The 24,626-nt window shown below is 46.7% G+C and overlaps 2 protein-coding genes and 1 long non-coding RNA gene across 9 annotated transcripts in view; 1 reads left to right on the top strand and 2 right to left on the bottom strand.

Moving 5' to 3' along the window:
* Positions 1–1,891, bottom strand: part of PAPLN (papilin, proteoglycan like sulfated glycoprotein) — a 33,540-nt gene extending 31,649 nt beyond the window's left edge. For all 3 annotated transcript variants that reach the window (XR_006293432.1, XM_043556530.1, XM_043556531.1), the window contains exon 1: positions 1,750–1,891. Coding sequence is in view for 2 of the 3 variants with exons in the window: in XM_043556530.1 (XP_043412465.1) it covers positions 1,750–1,890 (141 nt within the window). In the remaining variant the exon portion in view is untranslated. The remainder of the gene's footprint in view (positions 1–1,749) is intronic.
* A 2,104-nt stretch (positions 1,892–3,995) lies between these two features.
* LOC122469290 lies at positions 3,996–7,847 on the top strand. 2 transcript variants are annotated; one of them, XR_006293431.1, is made up of 4 exons: positions 3,996–4,687; positions 5,917–5,978; positions 6,473–6,590; positions 7,388–7,847. It is a non-coding gene; the product is annotated as an uncharacterized LOC122469290 (long non-coding RNA). The 2 variants fall into 2 exon arrangements; XR_006293430.1 differs by having other exon boundaries at positions 4,009–4,687; positions 6,473–7,847.
* A 10,037-nt stretch (positions 7,848–17,884) lies between these two features.
* Positions 17,885–24,626, bottom strand: part of PSEN1 (presenilin 1) — a 71,482-nt gene continuing 64,740 nt past the window's right edge. For all 4 annotated transcript variants that reach the window (XM_043556528.1, XM_043556526.1, XM_043556527.1 and 1 more), the window contains 2 exons: positions 20,894–21,012; positions 17,885–19,146 (listed from right to left, as the gene is read on the bottom strand). In XM_043556528.1, coding sequence (XP_043412463.1) covers positions 18,991–19,146; positions 20,894–21,012 — 275 coding nt within the window. In that variant the 3' untranslated portion in view covers positions 17,885–18,990. The remainder of the gene's footprint in view (positions 19,147–20,893; positions 21,013–24,626) is intronic.

Here is a 24,626-nt window from a genome sequence, read left to right as displayed (position 1 = left end):
AATCAGGCTATGAGCACAGAGCCCACTTCTCATCCTCTGTCTACCTTTCTCTTCCCCTCCCCCGCTCATGCGCACGCGCACTCTTTCAAAAATAAACATTTTTAAAAGTTGCATTTAAAAATCTCTCCCAAGATGCTTTCAAAGTTCAAATGCTTTAAAAATGTCAATTGTAACCCTACTGTAAACCCAAGTCAGCATTTCTCTGCACAAGAAAGTCTCCACAAGTAGACCCCAGTGTGGTGTGTGTGTTCAGTCTGTGCACTGTACCAAAGAATGACATAAGCAATTTGCTCCTTCAGTACAAAACAGCAAGCGAGTACTGACTTGTAAGTTCAAATTTACAAATCTGTAATTCTACCAATGTTCTAATTTTTTTTTTTTTTTAGCATAAAATGACTTCATTTTACAAGGACAAAACAGAGCACACACAAGCCAAGTTCAGCAAAATTTAACCTGGCACGTTTAGCGACGTACATGCTTCGTTAATTTAGCACAAACACTGATTCATTTGGTCGTTATTTTCACAGTCAAATCAGAGGTTCCTGGGGCTTGCAGGCGGGGGGCAGGGGGGACGGCCTTCTCTCCCCACACCCCACCGCCCAGGACGACCTCTGCTCTGCGCACCCCGCCCCGCAGCTCCTGTAACAGCACCGTACTGTTCTAGGGCTCATGCCAAGATGAGTGTTGGGGAGATGCTTCTCTAAAGCCGGCTGCCTTAAGGGGCGGAGGTGAGCAGAGCCAAGGGAGAGACGGAAGGACAGAAGAAAGACCGGACTTAAAATTGCTACTAGGTACCACCACCACGGCTGCAATTACACTAGATCAAGGCCCACATATGTAATCCCAGGGTCCTGGAAAGCCTGGAAGGCTATTTCAATTCACTTGGGAGAAAAACGCAAAAAAGACCGGCCCTGGGTCTTGGGCACCGGACGACTATGCGGGGCTCCCCCAGCTGCCCGAGGGCAGGGCCCGCTGCGCACCCGCCCGACAGTGGGGGTCCTTTCACACCGTGTCCCCGAGGAACGCGTTGGTGCCGGACCTGGGCCGAAGCGGAGGCCAAGCCCGTCTGCTCCTCCTCGCGGGGGCTGGCCCGCGACCCGTACTTGGCGTCCCTGCGCGCCAGGCGCCACATGTCCGCAGGGTCCCCAGCGGATGCGGAGACGCCCGAGGCCGGTGCGACACCCTTCCCCGTCTGCCTCCCACGCAAGAATCTTCCCCACGTCGGTCACGAGGAGGCGCCCGCGGTCCGCAGTCCGGGCCCGGGGACGTGCCCGCGCCCCCCACCCGCCCGCCCGGGAACGCGCGGGCGCAGACCCTCCCAAAGTGGAAAGGTGACCTTCCCACGCGAGGCGCCAGGGCCACCGGGCACGTGCTGGCCCTGACGGCACCTCCGGGAGGGGCACGCTCGGTCTCCTGGGCCCGGCGCCTGGGAGGCGCGGCAAAGGCGTCCCACCGAGGCAAGGTCCGAGGGGGCGGACGGCGTCTGCGCGGGGCTCCGGCTGCGTCCGACCGCCCACCACTAGCCCCAGTGGCTCCCGGCGTCTCCCGCCCGCCGGTGACCTCCCAGCCCCGCCCGAGGTGCGGTGCGGAGCGGTGACCTCGGTGGACAGAGCCGGAGGCGGGTTCCCCTCCGGGACCCCCTACTTCCTCTGATACCGCTCTTCCTGCGGGCCAGGCGGGGCACGTTCCTGCAGCAGCCCCGGAGCGAGCCGCCCCTGCCCCCGGGGCACTGTCCCTCGGCTTTCCTACCTGGGTCTCCGGCCGCGCGGGGCACGCAGCGCTGCTCCGTCGGTGCCCGCCCCTGGAATGGGAGGTTGGCCTGGCGGCGCGGAACGCCTGCGGAGGTTGGACTTTCTCTCCCTGCCGCTGGCTGGCTTCTCCCCGCCCCATCTCCCCCCGCCCCAGCCAGCCCTGCAGACACCCATCCCCAGTCCCAGTGGAAAGCCCCCGCCCCCCTGCAGTGACCCGTGCTGCGTCCCCTTGGGTCTGTGCCAGAGCTTGGCTTGCCCTCCATTCTGTGTTTCCTCTACTGGGGGGGGGGGGGGGGAGAGGCGGGGGCACCAGTCACCACCCCGGTCCCACTTCCTCTGTCTAAGCCATCCATCTCTGTATCATCCCGCTCCATGCTCACCTTACATACAACACACCTCTGCGTCCAGCCGTCCGCCTCTTCCACCCTTGAATTCTGTACAGGCAGACCTCACTTTCTTGTGCCTCCTTGGGTTGTTGGTTTGGAGGATTGAGGGTTTTTGGTTGTTGGGTGGTTTTGTGTTTTGGGTTTTTTTGGTTTTTTTGTTGTGTTTTTTTGTGTGTGTAATTTGCTTGATTGCACTTTATTGCATTTTTTACAAAGTGAAGGTTTGTGGCAACCCTGCCTAGAGCAAGTCTACTGGCCCCATTTTTCCAACAGTATTTGCTCACTTCGTGTCATATATTGGCAATTCTGGCAATATTTCAAAATTTTTCATTATTTTATGTTATGGTGACCAGTGATCAGTGGTTAGGATGCCCTGAAAGTTCAGATGACGGTTAGCATTTTTCATCAATGAAGTCTTTTTTAATTAGAAAAAAAATGTGTTTTTTAGGGGCACCTGACTGGCTCAGTTGGTAGGGCATGCAACTCTGTTTTTTCTTTTTTAAATATCTATCTATCTATCTATCTATCTATTTATTTATTTACTTACTTACTTACTTACTTACTTACTTAGAGGGGAGCAAGGCAGAGAGAGGGGGAGAGAGAGAATCCCAACCAGGCTCTGTGCTGTCAGTGCAGAGCCCCCTGTGGGGCTCAAACTCACAAACTGTGAGATCATGACCTGAGCCGAAATCAAAAGCTCAGCTTAACCCACTGAGCATGCGACTCTTGATCTCAGGGGTTGTTAGTTTGAGCCCTGTGCTGGGCATACAGTTTACTTTAAAAAAATGTTTTAGGGGCGCCTGGGTGGCTCAGTGGGTTAAGCATCTGACTTCAACTCAAGTCATGATCTCACCGCTCATGAGTTTGAGCCCCGTGTTGAGCTCTGTGCTGACAGCTCAGAGTCTGGAGCCTGCTTCAGATTCTGTCTCAGTCTCTCTCTGCCCTTCCCTCGCTCATGCTGTCTCTCTCTCTGTCTCTCAAAAATAAATTTAAAAACATTTTAAAAAATTTTTAGTTTTTTAGACATGTTATTGCATACTTCATAGACTACAGTATAGTGTAAACCTAAGTTTTATATACACTGGGAAACCAAAAAATCTATTTGACTCACTTTATTGTGATATTTGCTTTATTGCAGTGGTTTGGGGCTGAACCTGGCGTATCTCCAAAGTATGTCTGTACTTCAGCCACAGCTGTTTCTCCTCACACAGGCTGCTGTTTGCTACCCTCCCAGCCAGCTTTTCACACAGCCTAGAATGCACTCTGAAAATCCACTCTACCTTGCAAGCTACTACTCATCCCTCAAGGCCCTGACCAAATATCACCTCTTCTAGAAGCCTTCCCCATACCGTAGCAGGCAGAATTGGTGCCCGCCCCGCTCCCTCAGTCTCTGTCCCTGTCTGCTGTAGTTTATGGTGCATCACTCTGTGGGAACCTGAGTCTCCCTAACTCAGCTTGTAAGAGGCTAAGGACAAAGCTTGCCTCCCCATCATCTGTGCCCAAGGTACTAGTTAGGATCAAAGTAGGGACTCAAAACATGTGATACATTTCATTTCCTTTTCACATTGTCCTTTTTCTCAGCAAAGGCACTTCTTGCCTGCCATCCCTTTTTGACTGAAAATCACCTACCCCCAGGAAAATAGCATTGGCCCTGGGCCGCATGGGAGGTGGGGAGGTCACACGGCTGGTCCCTTTCCCTCATCTCCTTTATTTTTTTTATTTTTGAGAGAGAGAGAGAGAGAGAGAGAGAGTGCGAGCAGGGCAGGGGCAGAGAGAGGGAGACACAGAATCCAAAGCAGGCTCCAGGCTCCGAGCTGTCTGCACAGAGCCCGACACGGGGCTCGAACCCACAAACCGCGAGATCATGACCTGAGCCAAAGTCAGATGCTCAACCGACTGAGCCACCCAAGCCCCCTCCCTCATCTTCTTATACCTTCCGTCCTTTACTTACCCTGAGCACTGGTCATTTCTCCCATGGCCTCCTTTCGGGCAGAGAAACACCAGTAGGAAGCTCCCCGCCCCCGTTGAGAGCAGCAGCCCCTGTAGATCATCTCTCTAAGTTGTCACTGATGCTCAGACAAGACGCTTATTAAAACGTAAGCATTTTACATCTGTCCCATTCCTTACCCATCAGTGAAGAAAGAAGCGGCAGCAGCTGTGTAGCAGGGGCCCCTGGGGACTAGTGTGAATTCTTAGGCAAAGATAAAGCTTGGCAGAGAAAAGGGAGTGGAATTACCCAAAGCCTGTCTAGAAAAGGAAAATAGCTTCTTCCATTCAAGAAGCCCCACTCCCTGCCCCCATCAGCCAGGAATTTTCTGGGCTTGGTCAAAGGTCCCTTAAGTGGGAGGAAGCTGCTTCTCCCGCTCTGGGGGGTGGGGCCGCTGAGGCACCTTCCTGGTCTGCTCCTGTTTTTCCTCAGTGATCCCTTCTCAGGCACCCAGCCCCATGATTTCTTGCTCCCCACCACCGCTGCAAAGAAGACCCAGAAGGTAGGGAAGCAGAGTCAACACACAGCGTGAAGGAGCCAGGCTCGAGCAGTTCCCGGCTTGGGTAAGTAGTCCTCTCCCAAGCCTCAAGTTCTCTACCCCAGAAGGATGTGTGAGCACGGTGCCCAGAACATAATTGTTCACCAAAAATTGTGTGCACAGTTGGTGCACACACACACACACACACACACACACACACACACACAAAATGGTGATTTAGAAAGAAGACTCTGGGGTGAGACCAGAGACCTTCCCTCTCATTGTAAATCCCCCTCTGCCTGGCCCTTCTACCTGCTGGTCTGAGAAGCCCAGGGTGCAGAAGGGGGTACAGCCCTTGGAGGCAGACAGACCTAGACTGGGAACCTGTTCTGCTCTGTGTGTGAACTTAGGACTAAATCATGTCACCTCCTTAAGCCTCAACTTGCTCAGCTGAGCCTCACACAGAGCGTGGTAGAGTAGGGAAGTACTTAGCCGCTATAAAGCTCCTACTAAGTGCATGCTCAGCAAAAGTTCCTTCTGCCCCGTGCTCCCTCTGCCTGTTTCCTGGGTTCTTTACATCTGGATCATCTCAGCAGATTGCAGATCCAGGGACACAGCCTAGAAATAAGTGGCCAGATCTTCTTGTAAGGCTGGGTTAGAATGGAAACGCATTCCAGGCTCCAAGGATAGGCCACTTCCAGGAGGCCTTCCCTTAAAGCCTACCTCTGTGCTCCCACGGCGCCGGGATTGCACTTTGGAACTACTACAGTGATACGAATGTGTCCCTTTCCTCCCTCTAAATTGTGAATCTCGCAAGGTCAGGGAAAGTGGAAGCCGCTTTATAGCGGCTAAGTACTTCCCTACTCTACCCACCCTCTGTGCGAGGCTCAGCTGAGCAAGTTGAGGCTTAAGTAAGGACATTGAGAGCTCATGGAACGGACAGGAAGCCTGGAGAATCAGGCACAGACAAGGGCCAGAGTCCCCACCAATGCCATAGACCATGGCCCAGGAGCAGTTCTGGTTAGGACTGTCCTGTTGGTCTCTGGAAGCTGCCACCACCACTTTCAGGTTACAATGACCCATATCATCCCCAGAGAAAACCCTGAATGGTCCTCGTAGATGCCAACCCCAACAGGAAGGAGCACGGCTGCACCCTGACCGCCAAGACCTACGAAGCAAGAGTCGGCAGGTTGCCCGGATGGGAACCTCGTTCTGATGTGCAGCTGCTGGCACATGGCGCTTGTTTAACTGGACTTGGGGAGGATGCTGCTTCTCTTCTTCCCTCTCTTGCTGATGGTTGTTTATTCATTCCAGGGACACTTGAAGGCCTCCTCTTCCAGAAGCTGCGGAGAGACCTGTCCAGTGGTGGCAAACGCGTAAGTAACACCCAGCTCTCTGGAGGGAAAAAGTGCTGCCCAGTAGCCTTTATCAACTTCCGTGGGTAAATACTCCATGGCTGTTTTCAGGCTACCAAGGTGATGTCGCTAAGCACAGAGCTGGGAAGATACGTGGTCGGCTGTCCCAAGCTGTCGCAACACACAGACCGTCTTGCCCTTGGGGAGTTTACCTTCTAGTAGGGCACTGCATTCTAGCGCTATGTGTTAATCCAGAATAAAATTATCTGCAAAAGGAAATCCAAAAGGAAAAAGAATGCTTCACATGAGAGGATTTCTCCGTTTCTCTCTCTGCCTTTTCTTCCCTCCCCCTCCCATGCATCTATCCATTTCCCTTGCTGGAGTCATTCAAAGTTGGGGGTGGGTGGGGGAGGGGAGCATTAAATGCCCCTTGCCAGTCTGCCCCTCAACTTGACTCAGTGCTTTCAGATCCCAACACTAATCTGTCTTCCTCCCCCTGTTGCTGCCATGTCCAGGTCAGGACCTTGAAACACCGAGCAAGACCATGAGAAGAAGTCCAAAGCTCAGTATATCTGACAAGTGCTGTCATAAGATAAGCCACCTGACCTGTGGAGGGGAGGTTTATGCTCAAAGGTGGGACAGAAATACAGCTCCCTGACACTTCCTGCAGACACGAGGGCCACCCAGAGAGAAAGAACAAATCCTGGGATGTCCTTCAGTGACATCAGGCCTGACACAGACCCACCCCATCTGCCCCATCCTCAGTCCAGATCCCGGGACAGGGCACCAGGAGGGAGGGCGAGGCCATTTGAAGACGCTTGGTGTTAGGGCAGCAACACGGAGGGAGGTAGGGGGCTTTCCAGAAAATATTTCCTGATTGGCTTCCGCCCAGCAGCTCCAGCCTCAATCTCATCCCTTTCCTTCCACACGGGAACACACACACTCACTCCTGCACACGTGTGTGTGCACACACATGCTCACACACACCGTAAGGGTCGGCCTACAGTCTCCTGCAGAAGCTAACTGCATGAACTCCTGGAGACATTAAGGGAGAAGGTGTGAGGAGCCCACTTTGCCCACCCTCTGCTTCCTAAGTGGGAGGGGGCTTCAGAGCTCAGGCTCCCACAAAGGTCAATGTGGGGTGTGGGGCCAGTCTGCAGCATGCAGTCCCGGAGGGTCCCCCTCAGCTCAGGGTGGGTGTCCCATGGCTGAGTGGCAGTGGCCTCGGTGCCCCTATCAGCAGTGACAGAGACAGGGCAGGTCCTCTCTCCCCCTCTGAAGCCCCCTGTGCCTCTGCCTCAGCATCCCCTGCTCTGCTGCTGCTGTCCCCTGTGGGCTGCCAGGGAGGGCCGGGGACTGGGACCCCCACAGGCCAGCTGCCAAAGCTCTTCAGATCCTTTCTTCTCGGTCTCTCTCCACCGCACTCTCAGGGCACGGCTCATCTCCTCTGCCGCTTCAGCCTCTGTATTTGGATAATTCTCAGCCTGGAAGCTGACAAGTGTCTGTGCCTTGTGCCAAAGGCCTAGAAACATTACTCAGAAAGTCAGAGGACCAGCACCTCTCAATTCGGAAACGCAATTCCCAATGCTCAAGTTAAATGAAAGGGGGAAATTCTACTAACTTTGTCGGGGGGGTAGGGTGGGGTGGGGAGTTTCTCTAACTTCAGTAATTTGTGAACCTATTATCCTGACCCTTATTTTAGAGCATGATACCACTTAAAAATGCATGGACATAAAACTAGGTCTAAGCCTTTTATTTTTACAGCTTTATATAACTATACTCCTATTACATATGTCTAGGCCCCAATTCCTTATTAGAAACTCTCGGGGCCAAATGTGTTTCAGGGTTGAGCATTTTTCAGATTTTAGAAGTTACTAAACTGCATATGACATACTACCTCCAGTACTTTCTGGAAGCTTTCTTTAATCAAAACCAACCAACCAAAATCAACAACAAAACTACATGCACTTATACCTCTGCAGCAAAACATACAAATATTCACCTAAACAGGCTAAACTGAGACTCTGAATAGCCTCAGGCCACACCTACTCACAAGCCTAGGAGAAACCTTTTGGTTTTCAGAGCCTTTTGAATTTCATAATTGCAAATAAGGGATTGTAGACCTGCACAAATTAAACACAACATGACTACAAATGGGGTTCACAACGTTAGCACAATGTTAATGACGGTGACAGAGGCCGGTGGCCTGCTGAATTCCATCGTGGGGGAGGCGGTGGGAGACGGTGGGGCTGGAAGAGGTGTTAAGTCCATGTAGTCCCCAGGCCTGGGTTGGAATCTGGCATCTGTACTCACTGGCTGGGATGTGTCCGGCAAGTTAACCTTCCTGCATGGCAATTTCTTCATTTTTAAAAGGAAGACAATACGGGGCGCCTGGGTGGCTCAGTTGGTTACGCGTCCAGCTTCGGCTCAGGTCATAATCTCGTGGATCATGTGTTTGAGCCCCCCATTGGGCTCTGTGCTGACAAGAGCCAGGAGCCTGGTTCAGATTCTGGGTCTCCCTCTCACTCTGCCCCTCACCGGCTAGCACTCTTTCTCTCCGCTCTTTCTCAAAAATAAAAAATAAAATTAGAAAAAAAATTTAAAAATTTAAAAAAATAAAAGGAAGACCATAGATTAATGTAAACAAAAATCAATGTTAAAATGGAAACTTCCCAGGAGTCAACCGCCCCAGGGGCTGAGAACAAAGGAGGGCAGCAGAGAGATGGGGGTGGCCCTGGGGACCCTGAAGGCTCTCAGCACAGGCCTCCACTCAGCACACACCCTGAATTCCAGTTGTGACTGGGCTGCACTGGTGGCTAGAGTAGGGGAGGAAGTTCTCAAAGCAGGGTTTGCAGAAAGACACCAAATACACAGCACAAGGCATGGATTCGGGGAACATCAACTTTTAAGATTGGGAGTGTGCTATGTTGGGGGGGGAGGGGTGAAATATATTGGGTAATGGTTTATGATGGTGTTGTGGTTATCTTTCTGTTGAAACGAACCTACAACAACATGATGAACCCTGAGAACGCTGTGCCAAGAGAAATAAATGAGACACAAAAAGACAAATACAGCATGGTTCCACTAATTTGAGGTCCCTAGAGCAGTCTAGTTCATGGAGACAGAAAGTAGAACAGCAGGTGTCAGGGGCTGCCGGGAGGGCGGGGTGGAGGGCTGGTTAGTCCGGGACATCTGTGCTGGTGACAGCTGCACAACATTATGAACGGCTTGAATACCTATGAACTGCACACTTAAAAATGATTCCGATGGTAACTTTTATGTATATTCAACTCCAGACGTTTCTGCACGGGGCTGCTACTTTGGGAAGTGTCCTAGATGCTCAGGGTCCCGTGTTCCCCTGTTGTTGAGCTTTAGTTAGAAAATTTCCAACTTGACAACACATTATATTTGGAAAAAAAAAATTTTCTTTCAGAAACATTGTCAGACTCTGCATTTTACAGAGGAGAAAACAGAGTCCCAGAGAGGTGATCCAACTTGACAGAAACAGGTCTCCAGTGCCCCTCCATCCTGGAGCTAAGAAGCACAGGCTCTGGGCTGGGCCGCCTCTCCCACCTGCTTTTTCTTTTTTTTAAGTTTATTTATATTTATTTTGAGAGAGAGAGAGAGAGAGAGAGAGAGAGAGAGAGAGAGAGAGAGAGAGAGAAAGAGAGAGAGAAAGAGAGAGAGAGAGAATCCACACCATCAGCACAGAGCCTGACATGGGGCTCGAACCCATGAACTGTGAGATAATAACCTGAGCTAAAACAAAGAGTCGGATGCTCAAATGACTGAGACACCCAGGTGCCCCTTTTTTATTTTTTCCCACCTTTTTGTTGTGCATGAGTCTGGGCTGTTCCTCACCATCTCAAAGCTTCCGTTTTCTCACCTGTGAAATGAGGAGGGTTCCCTTCTCACAGGGTGGGATGTGGTCGACCTGAGACTGTGCTTGTGATGGGCTGGGTGTAGTGTCTGAGGCACATTGATAGGAAATGCTCAGTGGAATTGGTTTCACGTGGCAACTAGGTTCCTCTGGGGCTTTTCTTGGTTGAATGAGGGGTAAGTACAAGGATTAAGAACTGTGCTGTCCTTTATTCCTCCTGCATTCAATGTGGTGACACTGACCCAGGACAAACCCATGTATTTATTTCTCAACATCACAAGCGTGCCTGGGGTAGGAATTCTGTTTGGATTCAACTCTGAACACCCCCTATAAAATGCAGGGTCCCTTAAGCAGATAAGGCTAATTGGCCTCCTGTCTCCACATTCTCCATTATAAACAAGGGCAAAATTAGTAAATGTTTGTTCCTACTTAAAACATCTTCCCTGTTTAAACAGACCTGTTTACGTCGTCCTGCATGGAAATCCCCTCCTGTGGACCCCTAATCCACCATTACTTCATTGGCTCACAAACACTTGTTGAGCAACTACCTCCCAGGAGGCCTGGGATGGGGCGGTGAGTGCACGCACCCAGCTCCCCCCACCGCTTCCGCCCGCTGGTCCCCACACCGCTAGAGGGTGCGGGGCGGGGCGGGGCGGGTTGGGGGGGGCTGGCGGCCAGCTGGGAGGCACAGCCCCGCGGTCTGCGTGTACTTGCCTGCACTGGCTCCCCTCATCCTGCCAGAGGCGCCAGGGTGGACGAGAGACCTTCTCTGCTGGCTTCCCTGTCCAGAGAACCGGGCCACGACAAAATAACAGAGGCGTGTGTCCGGGCGGCTGGGGGAGCCGCGTGAGCGTCAGACCCCCGGGAAACGGAACGAGGCCGCAGGCCCGCGGCCCCCACGGAGGGAGTCGGATCCCGGGGAGGGGTGAGGCGGCGGCGGCGGCCGGGGAGGGGCGGATTTAGGGACGCGGCTGCGAAACCAGCTGGGCCGGCCAGCCCCGTGGGGGCAAGGCAGGAGCCCCGTGCGGGGGTGGCCAGGCCTCGCCCTCCTCCTCTTCCTCCACCTCGCCCGCCAGGCTAGGGCGCTGCTGGGGGAGGCGGGAGACGGAGGGCCCTAACCAAGCAGCAGGTGGGCAGGGAGCCCGCAGCTGCCAGGCAGCCCCGCCTGCTCACCTCGACGTCCCACTGAGACCGGCCTCTCTGGGTCAGATCACCTGCCTCCCCTCACAAAAATGTTTACCAGTGCCTTTGACTTAAAAACAAAAATCAATCCGTGCAATTAGCACAGGCTTGGAGTGCCTTGGTGAGTCACATCTTTAATGACCAAAGTTGCATAATCACTTGTAACACGTCTATTTATTACCTCATCGGTTTCTCTAGGGCACAAGAGGGAAAGGGGAAAATCTGGTCCTTGATGGCCAGAAAGAGTCCCTCAAAGGATAACCTGCTACATGTGGACAGGGGTGGGGAGAAGATGGTCCGTAGGTCTCCCTACAGTGGCTGCTCCGGGGTCATTGCCACGGGCCCATCTGACACAGGGGCACCTCGGTTCGGGGGCAGTATTCTCCATCACCAGAGTCAACACACTCACCCCTAAGCTAGCTGGTTGCACTGTGGGGTTCCCACAAAGGCTGAAGGCCCTTAACATTCACGGAATTCCCTTCTGAAGGGCCAGGAGAGCCGTTTGAGTGCCAGAGTAGCCATAGAAAGAAAATGTGAAGTCCGTTCTGCCTTTACCAGCCCTGCCCTAGAAAGCAGACAGGAAAGAGACCAGAGTGAAGGCAGAGGTCAGACAGGATATAAGAGTCCTTCCCATTCCACTGGGACTTTACAGTCCTCAGGCCTGATGATGTCTTCTTATTGTTTATTTGCTTTGAGAGAGAGAGAGACAGAGAAAGCGAGCGAGCATGAGCAGGGGAGGGCAGAGAGAGGGAGAGAGAATCCCAAGCAAGTTCTGTGCTGCCAGGGCAGAGCCTGCCACAGGACCCCATCTCATGAACCATGAAATCATGACCTGAACTGAAATCAAGAGTGGGATGCTTAAATGACTGAGCCACCAAGGCACCCCGATGATGTCTACTGATGACCTTCTGGCTGGGTTATTCCAGAGAAGACTCCTGAACTAGGAGGGAATGGGGCAGGGGAAGGAAGCTTGGGAAACCAAGGCTTCCCAAGCAGATAGATTCCCGCGATGGCAGAAGAATTGGCAGAGAGGTCATTTTCAGTTTTTCAGAAAATCTTAACAAATCCTACATTCACATCTGTCTGGCTCATGCAAGTAAAACCCAGTCACCTCACCAAACAAGCTTAACGCCATTTTACAGCATGTGTAGGTAAATCTAATTAGTAAATAGAAAAACAAATTACTACTAATAGGCTACAGTGCTTGGTGGACAAAATCTTGAAAAATCTAGATGCAGGATAAAGTCCCCCAAATCTCTCCTCAGTGTCTCCCAGTATTTGAGAGACTACTGTGTGTCCATCACTGTGCTAGCCATGTCCAGAGGGGATGCACCGGCCCTTAAAGAATTCACATAAATCCGGGTATTTAAATGTAGTATATACTGACCTAGCTCCTGGTGTTATTTCTACTTTTAGATCTTCCTTATACATATCTCTGAGTTTAGTGGCTCTTGACTAGGTCTGCTACCCAAGAAAACTAATCACAATCAGAAAATTACATGCATTCCACCTCAAGGTATGCTTATGGGTAAAGGGGTAACAAAAATCCTTTCCTCTTTTGCATAGGGAATTGACCTGGCATAACTATGCAGTTAATTTTGGGGGGGCGGGGAGAAGGGCAAACAGTGGCAGCAAGAGTATGTCACCCCTTATCCTAAGAAATAGGACTCCATTGGGGTGCCTGGCTGGCTCAGTCAGTGGAACACGCAACTCTGGATCTCAGGGGTTGTGAGTTCAAGCCCCACATTGGGTGTAGAGATTACTTAAAAAAAAAAAATCTTAAAAAATTAGGACTCCAACAAACCTGGGTTGAGGCCCTTCCATTTCTCCCCTTTAGAGGGTGTGGCATACAAGGCACAGAAGGGCAAGCCTGTGTAAGAGAATGAATCTTGGTCAAGATTAAGAGGTCCCCCGGGAGTGCCTGGGTGGCTCAGTCAGTTGAGCGTCCAACTTCAGCTCAGGTCATGATCTCACAGTTCGTGGGTTCGAGCCCCACATCAGGCGTCGGACTCTGTGCGGACAGCTTAGAGCCTGGAGCCTGCTTCGAATTCTGTGTCTCCCTCTCTCTCTGTTCCTCCCCTGCTCATGCTCTCACTCCTTCAAAAATAAATAAAAACATTAAAAAAAAAAATTTAAGAGGTCCCCTGTGCTGAAAGGCCCGTGTAGCAGGTCAGGTCACATCCTCCATGGTTTCTACAAATCATCTAATGAAGAAGATATATTCTAAGTACCTATGGAAGATTGTTAGCTAAATGGGTTTTCCTCTGGATAAACCATCACTTTAATTCAGAAACCAATTATCTTTGGGTGTCTCATATACCTCTTCCTTCCTGATTTTGTTTTTGGCATATGTTGTCTTCGTGCCAATTCTGATTCTTCCCTTTTTCTCAAATTTGGTTCGAACTTTGTTTCTGGAAAACATTCCCATCTTAAACCCTGTCTTTTGCGGATCCTTCCATTGCTCTGGACTCCCAAATATAAGGGGGCAACATTGTACTTACGGAAGCTGTCATTTCACTTCTAACCAGATCCTAAGCAAGTACTCCCCCCCACCCCCCCCACCACACACACATGCAGAGCACACAGAAAAGTACCCAGAGAGAATGGTTGGGCTACAGAAGACTGTGGTACTTACCAAGTGATGCAGGAACTCCAACATCATTATTCTTGCTTCTCAACTCTGCCAGAGGACATTCTTCATCTCATTAAGAACACTGTTGTCAGTACCCCCAAAAACCAGAAACCTCTCCCAGCAGATGACAAATCATGATAGTTCTGTGGCAAACTTTCGTGACATTGCTACAAGATTCAAAAAAGCAAATGATTCCCAAAGGAGGGAATGAACAATGAACACCTTCCATGCTTCCTGATGCCCTTAGCCAATATAACCAGGAAGGCACCTCTCATATGCTCCTTCTGAGAACAATGGCCAAATTTGGTTTTCTTGCCACGATCTTATTTCTGATCAATCATTCCCAACATTTTATATGCTATTCACTATTTAGAAACAAAAGGTTTTGGAGAGTTTTAGGAAAGTGACAGGACAATCAATAAAAGTAATGTTTTTTTCCATTGATGTGACCTACATAGTATTTTTTTTAAGTAAGCTCAACACCCAACATGGGGCTTGAACTCATGACCCTGAGAGTTGCATGCTTTACTGACTGCGCCAGCCAGGCACTCCCATAATGATTTTAAAAAGACAACCCTCCAGCACATAAAATATCTGCACCGCACTACAGCATACACGTCCCGTGAGTTCTTGTTTTGACAGCTTTTACATCAATTTGAGTTAGATATTTTCTAGAAAAAAATTTTTTCAGAAGCCAAGTATTCAGAATAGTTGTTTCAAGGCTTTTCATGGACTTAATACTGTATCCTTCAGAGCTGTGGCCTGCTATGGTCCATACCCTTCCATTTTGAGTGAATAACAGGAACAACGCATTTATGTTTCTTAACTGTGTCCTGATAAAGGTTCAGCAGTTCCCAGTTACACATTATACTACGTTCACGTAAGAAAATTAGCACAGCTGGATTCATGCAGTCTTTATTAATTTGACAAACACAGGAAAACCTGCAATCTATCAAAATTATATCTCACCAAGAATCTGAAAGGTATTTTAAAAAAGACGTATTCACAGTCTGTCTGAATCATGTACAAAGCAGTGCCTGTAGAAGCAAAAGCCAGACGACAAACATGCCCGCTGAAGCCTGCAGCCAGCACCTCCAATCCCGCAGTGAACAATCCTGTACTACTTTCTACAGCTGATTGATTTCGAAGCTGCCCTTTTGCAACAATTATTTATTTTCAAAGGAAAACTGCTTCCTGGGAAATCTTTCCTGCTACACACACCAGGCTCAAGTGCTAACACCACTTTCCAGGGCCCAGGGTGGACCCAGCTACTTCCTGAGGGCACTGTTGCAGGCATCCAAGGCCCTGGTAAACATTCAAAGAAAGGGTTCATTTCAGCACCAGGCTGATTTTTAATGCACGCATCTGAGGTGTTTCCTGCCAGAGAGGATGGTTCAGATGATGCCATCCAGAGGATTCAGGAGGTGAGCATGACGACACCCTTGTTAGTACACTGCTCAGCAATTTCACTGAAGCCTGTGAAGAGTTGAAACCATTGTTTTTAATCTCCTGTGTTTGGGGGCATTTAAAGAGAAGCAAGAAAATCGTTAAGGATCACTTCTGGTCTCAAACTCATGATGATGATACAGTTTCATCCCAGGGCAAGACCAAATGTCCAGTTTTCAAGTTCCCTTTGCAGAGTCAGCTTTGTGGACACCCCCGGAGGTGAGGAGAATGGCGGGTCAGGCCGTTATAGACTATCCAAAAGCAGATAGAGGAAAAGGAGTACTTCATTGAAAGGGTTGGTTTCTGGAAGAATCAAGATCACCTTTGTAACATCAATTTTATAAGCCCTCAGTGATGGTAACCATAAGAAGGGGTTACTGACAAGTACCCAATATTTTAGAGAAGTTCAAGATGGCGTGTATCAGGAAACAGGAAACTATAGATGTATTCTGAGGATAGTCTTACTCATCTTCACATCTTTAGACTCGAGCACCATGCCAGGAACATGGAAGACACTGAATAAATGTTTTCATAGTGGCCTCTGAGCTCTTTCTCTTCTAGGGCTAGATCATGAATGGGGCAAGTGTGCAAGGCCAGGCACTGGAGGTCAGGCTTCCTCGAGACGCTGACCCTGGAAGATCTTATGTGGGAGCTTAACCTTTGTCTCATATTCTACAAATTATGACCAGGATGACTATATAGTTTTCTTAGGCCAAGTAAAGGCCAAGTACTAAACGTACTGTATGGACACTGGTTATGGGAGAAGGGTTTTTAAAAACAAGAGACACTTTAAAAAGTGAGGATTCAAGAACTCAAAAGTGAAAAGCCCATGCTTCTGTAGCAAAATCAATAAATCATTCACTTATGATTGTTTTCTTTCAAGTTGCTTAGAAAGCTTTTTTTTCTAATCAAGAAATTTAATCATTTACAGTGAGAGCGGTGATCCTAGGACCGACCATACACTAACCTCGTGAGAATCAAGAACAGGAAAACACACTCTTCCTCTTTGAAAAAAGGTCCGTTATCTTCCAAATATGGTTGGTATGCCCACAGGCTAGTAGCAACCTTCTGTATGTACACACTCTTGGTTCCGTAGGCCAGTCAGACCCAGACATTAGTGGTCACTCTTCTTCCTCCTCTTCATTAAGCAGGTTGCCTGGGCTGATCCTGCTTTGTTTGGCCAGCTCCACAGCCACCCCTGCCCTGTGTGAGGGCACATCCTCAGTGGACTTGCTACTGTTTTCCCTGGTGATAATCTAGTTTTCATGGTGGAAGACTAGCATTTTGACATTTCAAAAACAACTGAATTAACCCTAAGAAGAAAGTTCAAAGTTCTGTATCTGAGATTGGCGATTTAAAGAAAAGAGTTCTTTGCTGAGCTGTGGTCCGTCCTGCAGAAAGCGAGATTTATTGCCATCTTTCTACATAGGACAGTGATACAAAGGATGGATTAAATCTCACACACACACACACACACACACACACACACACACACACCCACCCCACATACCCTCTTCTGGGATAAAACCTTTCATGAAAGATATGGTACTTTTGGGACCTTCGCACTAATAACTAGTCTAGATCAGGGCTCCCTCAAGACTGCCTCAAATCATGAACATATTCAGGTGGCTTTGCTGTAGTGGTTCAATCATGTGTCTTTCTAGAAGTTAATACCTACATTGCTATATATGAGGAAAAAGAATCCTGGAAAAAAGGGGCTAAGCAAAGAGATGCGAGAACCTATTTTAAGCCCCACTCTTTCTGTGCATTGACTTGTTTTTCCTGCATTTCTCAACTACCTAATATGAGCCAGTTTTTACTTATAACTCCAGTTATACTCCAACAGCACACTACTGCTAAATTTAGTTTCTTATAAAAAATATGCTGTGACAGAAAACAACTATTCTAAACTCCAAGGACGGGGTACCTGGGTGGCTCAGTTGGTTGAGCATCCAACTTCAGCTCAGGTCATGATCTCGCGCTCATGGGTTCGAGCCCTGCATCGGGCTCTGTGCTGACAGCTCAGAGCCTGGAGCCTGCTTCGGATTCCGTGTGTGTGTGTGTGTCTCTCTCTGCCCCTCCCCAGCTGGCGCTCTATGTCTCTCAAAAAAATAAAATAAAACATTAAAAAACAAAAACAAAAACAACCTCCAAAGGGAACTGCAAACTAGATCATATGATAGGCTGGAGAGAAAGCAGGAACAGGAAGAAAAGCTGGCCTTTCTTCAGCCACAGGGGGAGACTAAATGTCTCACAAACGCTTATAATCTGATCACTGTGGCTAAAGGTGGTCAGTGGTAAAAGAAGGGCTATGCCCAGCAAAGCTCCATTTAAAGGTGTCATGTGCCCACAGGCTGATGGCTCCGTTTATGTGCACTGTCCAGCTGAACTGCGCAGGACCTCAACTCCACTGCCCGCTTCAAAGGTACAAAGGTACACTGAAATGAAAGGTAAGGCAGAAGGGAAAGCACAAAACACCCAGTGTGAGGTTCTTGAGGAATAACTTGGTTCTCCTCCTTAAGATCTGCCCACGGGACATTAACTCATTTTGTCCCATTGGCTGTTAGTGGTCCCATCTTTTCTCTTCTCAGCATCTGGTTCGCCTCCTGACCCTTGGTTCTCCCGTGGCTCACCGAGTAAAATCATGGCTTTCTCCAAACTCTTGCTTTGTACTGATACAACTGACTTTATAATCCACCAGCTTTTGGCTATTGGTTTAAATTCTGACCTAGTGTCAGAGACAATGAATGGGTTGTAGTAAAAAAAAAGAAAAAACAGGACAGGAAGTGCTTCACCAGCCATTTTACTCTTCTTTAATTCTACTGTCTTTGGGCACACATTGTATTTGCTACTGAAGAAATTATGACAGTGAGGCTGACAGCACTGATTCATTAACACATTCTTTGCACCACACAAAGAGTAAAATCCTAGAATAACTGGATCATCTGCTACCACAACAGAGCTGTCTCATTTGCTGTAGAAGAGAATGCTTATGGGGAGTCAGGGAGAGATGGGAACAATGGAAGCATCCAGGGCAAGTAAACCTACAAGTATGTCTAAAAATAAAGAATTTGGTGGAAAACCCAGAATTCACCTAAGGCTGACAGGAAACCGTTTAGATATAGTTCCATTCTTTCCAGAAATTGCTGAATTTGGAACCTGAGGTTAAGACTTTTAGGATAAAGCAAGTAAGTTCAGACTGGCCATGGGAAGAAATGCAACCATAGATGAGTTTCAGTGCTTGAAAACAAAAATTTTCAAAATCAACCTACATATCTGACTTGACTCAAGGTGAAAAAAAAAAAAAAGTCTTATTTAAAAATGAGAAGTCTGCAGCAGAAAGGTTTGAAAGTGAAAGTTAGAGCCCCTTTTCAAAAACCTTTTCGTGTTGCTGCTGGTGCCTGCTCTCCTTACAGTACCTCCTGAAAAGGTTCAGAGTTCAATACAGGTTTATTAGGTTGATCTTCAACATGTAGTTTAAGATGAAGAGTCCTGTTTGGTTTAAACCGTGTCATTTAACTTCTCGGTAATGGGAGTCCTGAGAGTCTGCAGTGTTGGTAAAATCCACCTGTGACCAAGGGTCAAATTGCTGGTGGGAGCACAGCAACTTCTTGGTCCGCCCCTCCTCCTCCTCCTTGTCCCTCAAATCTGGTAGTTTTTGCACCGAGGGACTCAGTCCGTCACGATGACGTGTGTTCAAAACCATTTTCTGTAGACATCTTCTTCCAGTGCCCAGTGGTACAGGTGGTCAGGAAGACTTGGAAGGAAGCTGCAAAAGTCCAGCTGGGAATCTTGCCTTTGTTAGATGTGGACACAGTAAAATCATCTTTGTCCTCCCCAGGTTTAATTATAGTCAAAGGAGAAAAATCCATGGGATTCTAATTGCAAATATACTATATATAAAATTGATGGAATGCTAACTGGTCCATAAAGGGCTGTACAAGATAATCTGTGGCAAAGTAGAAAACAAGCCCAAAGGTGATAGAGATCGGAAGAGCTGGCAGAGCTTTCTTGAAAATGGCGAGGAGTAATAATGTAAGGCACAGACCCTGTGGACAAGAGGGGAGAGACACAAACTCAGGTAAAATTAGGAAAGTATTTCATGCAAAAACAACCCAATCACAAGTATTTAGTTCACTGAATATTATCCTTTGAGCTTAAATTTTAGGGCAATTTTTTTCGTTACGTTTGGAAACAACATTTATTTTCCTTTACAATACAGAGTTCATTATGCACACACTTAATTCTAGGTAAGGAATAGAATCTAAAAATAAAACTATTTTTTAAAAATTAAATAATACTGAAATTTCTACTTAAAATATTGAGTTGGCTACTGTGAGTTTAGTTTGGCTGACTAAAGTCCTGGAGGCGAGAAGCATCCTTTATGTTGTACGGGGGCAAAGAGATGCTCACAGAATAAACCAATACAAGTTCATGGAGCATATACAAGTTTCTCTATCTGAAAGTAGAGCGTTCCTATGAAGCCTTTTGTAAGCCGAAACAGCATAAAGCGAAGCATATCCCCACTTCCTGAAAGTTCCAATTCTGCCACTTTTTTTAATGAAAGACCTTCATTAGTATGATAACAGCCTTTTTGTAAAAGCAAAAATCTTCCTTGGATTTCTTTCTGTTATCGAAAACAGCAAAGTGGTGTAATATGCACCTTCAGAAAGCAGGAGAACACCTGTGTTGCTTTCTTGTAAACACAGAGCAGCCATATAATACTGTCCGTTTTTTTATCCTAACTACTAAGACAATGTCTGAAAACCTAGCATTTCAAGTTTATCCAAAATAAGTCATTTTCCTCTTAAAAGATACAACACATCCAGAAAAGTAAATAAAAATAAAGAAAAATAAAACACATGAAAATTCTAACTGGTTTTATGATCATGATAAACCACAGAGGTCAGCATAAAATAAACTCGTAAGTAATGGCTCTCAACTCACCTCTCATCTAACTTCATGGACACATATCAGACATCACATCTTTAGCAAAAATACCACTAAGAAATACCTTAAGAGTTACTTATAGTTTTGAAAGCGTCGGGGTTCATGTTGTGGTGCTACAAGCAAGACCTATGTGGCATCGTGCACTGTGTTAGCTTTGCTCGCCTCAGACTTGCTGCCCCCGGAATACTGCCTGCTGCAGGTTGAGGCATTAAAGGCAAAACCACCACCAGACTCAGGAACAAAGTGAGGATGAGTACCCCTTTAAGACTGATCTAACACAGCTATTTTCCTACATGTCTACGCTGCCAGGCTTGAAGCAGCTGTTCCCAATCAGAGGTGCTTATCAGAACTTTCCGGGGAATTAAAAAAACCCACACAATTAAAACATTAAATATCTCAGGGCAGGGATGCACAGTTCTAATGGGTAATTTTAATGGGTGGCCAGGTGGCAAACTATTTAGGTGAGGTTCAGTTAATTTGTTTTTAAAAAGCTCTCCAGGTGAATGGCACACTCAGCCCAGCTAGGGTGAAAACAGATTGCCTTAGGGCCACTTGGGTGGCTCAGTCCATTAAGTGTCCTACTCTTGGTTTCAGCTCAGGTCATGATCTCGTGGTCTCATGGTTTTGAGCCCCACATCGGGCTCTGTGCTGGCAGCGCGGAGCCTTTTTGGGATTCTCTCTCTCCCTCTCTCTCTGCCCCTCTCCCACTTGTGCTGTCTCTGTGTCTCTCAAAATAAATAAATAAACTTTAAAAAACAAAAAATAAAACAGACTACCTTAAAGGGACAGCATAATCAGAGTTCTGAGGTGAGGATTTCAGACATGTTTTTATTAGTGTATACTTACAATTAATATGGCTACAAAACAGGCTATGGTTGTGTTCCAGTCTCCACTGGCTGTTGCAGAAGCTTTACCAACCAGAACACTGTAGAAAATGAAGTCTCCTAATCCAAGTTTTACTCCCCCTAAAAAGGAAAGATTATGAATATAAATGTTTGTTACTTTTTGCCATCAATTCAAAAGTGTCACTGCCATATTCCATCCTGTATTGAATGAGAAAGCAGTAAAGGACATATAAATTTTGGCTTTAGCTAGGTTTTCTTTCTTTTTTGTTTTCCTCCAATATGAGTTTCAGATTCTGTATGACTGGCTCTGGGGTCTTCAACATTGAGATGCTGTTGTTACATATAACAAGGAACAATAAATAACAGCAGTCATCTATTGACTGCCTGGTTTACACCCGGCACTTGTTCTAACAAATCTTCACGAGAACCCCTATAATTTACTTCATAAAATTCACCCATTGTTCAATTATTGTAAAAGATGTAGAGTTGTCCAACCATCACCACAATCCACATTTCCATCACCCTAGCCCTTAAGCAACACTGATGTCTTCTCTCTCTATAAATTTGGCTTTTCGAGACACTTCATAAAATGGACACGTAACACTATGTAGTCTTTGTGACTGGCTTCTTTCACGTAATGTATTTTCGAGGTTTATCCATGAAATTGCACTTGTCTGCACTTTCTTTTTACTGGTCAGTTTTCCACTGTGTGAATACACTAGTTGATGGACAATGGAACGTTTTCATTTTGGGGCTATTATGAATAATGGTGCTATGAACATCATGCTGTGACCAGGCGTACACATCTTTGTGTGGACATTGTTTTCATTTCCATTGGGTAGATTCCTACAAATGGGATTGCTGCATTATATGGGAAGTTTATCTTTAGTTTTTTAAGAAACTGCCAAATTGTTTTCCATACTGGCTGCACCAGTTTACATTGCCACCAGCAAGACCTCAGGGTTCCAGTTTCTTTACTTCCTTCACCAACACTTGATATTGTACCCTTTTTGATTACAGCCATTCTGAATAATGGTGTTGAGCAGAGTTTCATGTGTTTATTACCTCTTATATTTCTCCTTTGCTGAAATGTTTATCCAAAGCATGTCCGTATTTTTTAAATGGGTAATCTCCTATTATTGAGTTGTAAGCATTCTTTATATATATATCCTTAACACAAGTCTTGAATAGACTCGAAATGTGGTTTGTATAGCTTTTCTCACAGTCTGTGTCTTCTTTTCTTTTTCTTTTTATGTTTATTTATTTGAGAGGAGGAGAGAGAGAATGCCAAGCAGGCTCCACACTATCAGCACAGAGCCTGACGTAGGGCTGGATCCTAGGAACTGTGAGATCATAACTTGAGCCGAAATCAAGGGCTGGATGCTTAACTGACTGATGCCACCCAGGCACCCCTCTTTTCCTTTTCTTAATGGTATCTTAAAAAAATTTTTTTTAATAGCAAAATATACAACTCAACGGCATTAAGTAAACTCACACTGTTGTACTACCATCCTCATCATCCATTCACAGAACTCTTTTCATCTTGCAAAACTAAAACTCTGTACGCATTAAACACAAACTCCTCCTCCTTTTCTCCCTCCATTCTCTGGCAACCATCATTCTATCTTCTGTCTCTAAGTTTGACTACTCTAGGTACTTCATATCATACAGTATTTGTCTTTTTGTGACTGGCTTACTTCACTTAGCATAATGTCCTCAAGTTCATCCATGTTATACAGCATGTTAGAATGTCCTTCCTTTTTAAGGCTGAATAATATTCCACTGTGTGTATACACATTTATACACTCATCCATCAGTGGACACTTGGATTGCTTCCACCTCATGGCTATTGTGGATAATGCTATGAAATTGGGTGTACAAATATTTCTCCTCTTAATGGTATCTTTTGAATGCAAGTTTTTAATTTTGGTGAAGTCCAATCTATCAATTTTTTCTTCTATGTATCAGTGTTGTATTGAAGAACTCTGCCCAACCCAAGGTCATAAGTTTTTCTCTTTCGTTTTCTTCTAGAAATTTATTTTAACCACTTACATTTCAGTTTATGATCCATTTTGAGTGCATTTTTGATTGTGGGCATGATGGACGGATAGGGTGAGGCAGGAGTTTCCACTCATTCTTTTGCATGTGGATATCTAATTGTCCCAGCACCACTGGTTGAAAAGATTACATACCCTTTTCCTGTTGAATTATTTTAGCATCTTAGTAAAAAAAATTATTGACCATAAGTGTAAGTATTTACATCTAGACTAGCAATTCTGTTCCACTGATTTATATGCCTCTCCTTGCGCCTGAACTGATTACTATGGCTTTATTTAATTTTTTTAAATGTTTATTTATTTTTGAAGGAGAGAGAGTGATCATGAGCAGAGAAGAGGCAGAGAGAGGGGGACAGAGGATCCGAAGCAGGCTCTGTGCTGTCAGCAGAGAGCCAGATGCGGACTTGAACTCATGAACCATGAGACCATGACCTGAGCTGAAGTTGAACACTTACCCGACTGAACCACCCAGGTACCAAATTACTATGGTGTCAGAGTAAGTTCTGAAATCACATAGTATAAATCCACCAATTTGTCCTTCTCTTTCAAAATTGTTTTGGGTATTCAAAATCCTTTACATTCCCATTTTTTTGAAATGTAGCTTGTAGACACTGACAAGCTGATCCTAAAACTTACAAGAAATGCAAAGGCTATAGGTTTTCTGTTATCCAACATTTTTTCCCTTCAAATTCTTTTAAAAAAAATATACACTTAAGTAAAGGCTAGGGACGCCTGAGTGCCTCAGTCGGTTAAGCATCTGACTTTTGCTCAGGTGATGATCTCATGGTTCAATGGTTCAAGCCCCACGTCGGGCTCTGTGCTGACAGCTCAGAGCCTGGAGCCTGTTTCAGATTCTGTGTCTCCCTCTGTCTCTGCCCCTCTCCCATTCATGCTCTGTCTCTCAAAAGTAAATAAAACATTAAAAAAAAAAAGTAAAGGCTAAAACATGGATTCAAAAGATATGTTTTAACTTGGGATCCATTATTCATCCATAAAGCTTTAAAAGTGGCTTTCATTTTTCTCTTAAGTATTCCCAACTGAAGTTTGACCCTGGTTTTAACGTTCATGTTGCCTGGGTTAGAGAAACCACTTCCAGGGGAGAAAGGCAGAGGGCCCTGAGAAGTAGTGTGTTCCACATGTGGGTGAGAAATAAGCAGAGGGCTGGTTAATAAGATATTACAGAGAAACCAGTGTTCTTGAGTTGTGGGAGCCAGAGTGAAGTCTTCCTTAGTGGAAAAGATAAACATATGACCCATGAAATCCAATGTTATGAATTACTGGGTCAGCTACCCTTTAACTTGCTAACCTTCCCAGACTGATGAATATACACACCAGTTTCACATGTACAGAAGAGGCCAGTACTACTATTTAAGTACTTGTATGATCCAGAGCAAGTTGATTAACTTCTTTTAATCCTCAAATTCCTCAGCTCTAAGATGGGGATTATGAGCTATTACATAGGGCTGTTATCAAGAATTAAAAATTAGGGGCACCTGGGTGACTCAGTCAGTTAAGTGTCTGACTTCAGCTCCGGTCACAATCTCACAGTTTGTGGTTTTGAGCCCCGTGTCAGGCTCTGTGCTGACAGCTCAGAACCTGGGGCCTGCTTCGGATTCTGTGTCTACCTCGCTCTCTGTTTCTCCCCTGCTTGTGCTCTGTCTCCCTGTCTCAGACATA

Source organism: Prionailurus bengalensis, chromosome B3, assembly GCF_016509475.1.
Source record: "Prionailurus bengalensis isolate Pbe53 chromosome B3, Fcat_Pben_1.1_paternal_pri, whole genome shotgun sequence".
Lineage (NCBI taxonomy): Eukaryota > Metazoa > Chordata > Mammalia > Carnivora > Felidae > Prionailurus > Prionailurus bengalensis.
Note: the sequence above shows the minus strand (reverse complement) of the source record. Positions and strands in the feature narration are given on the sequence as shown.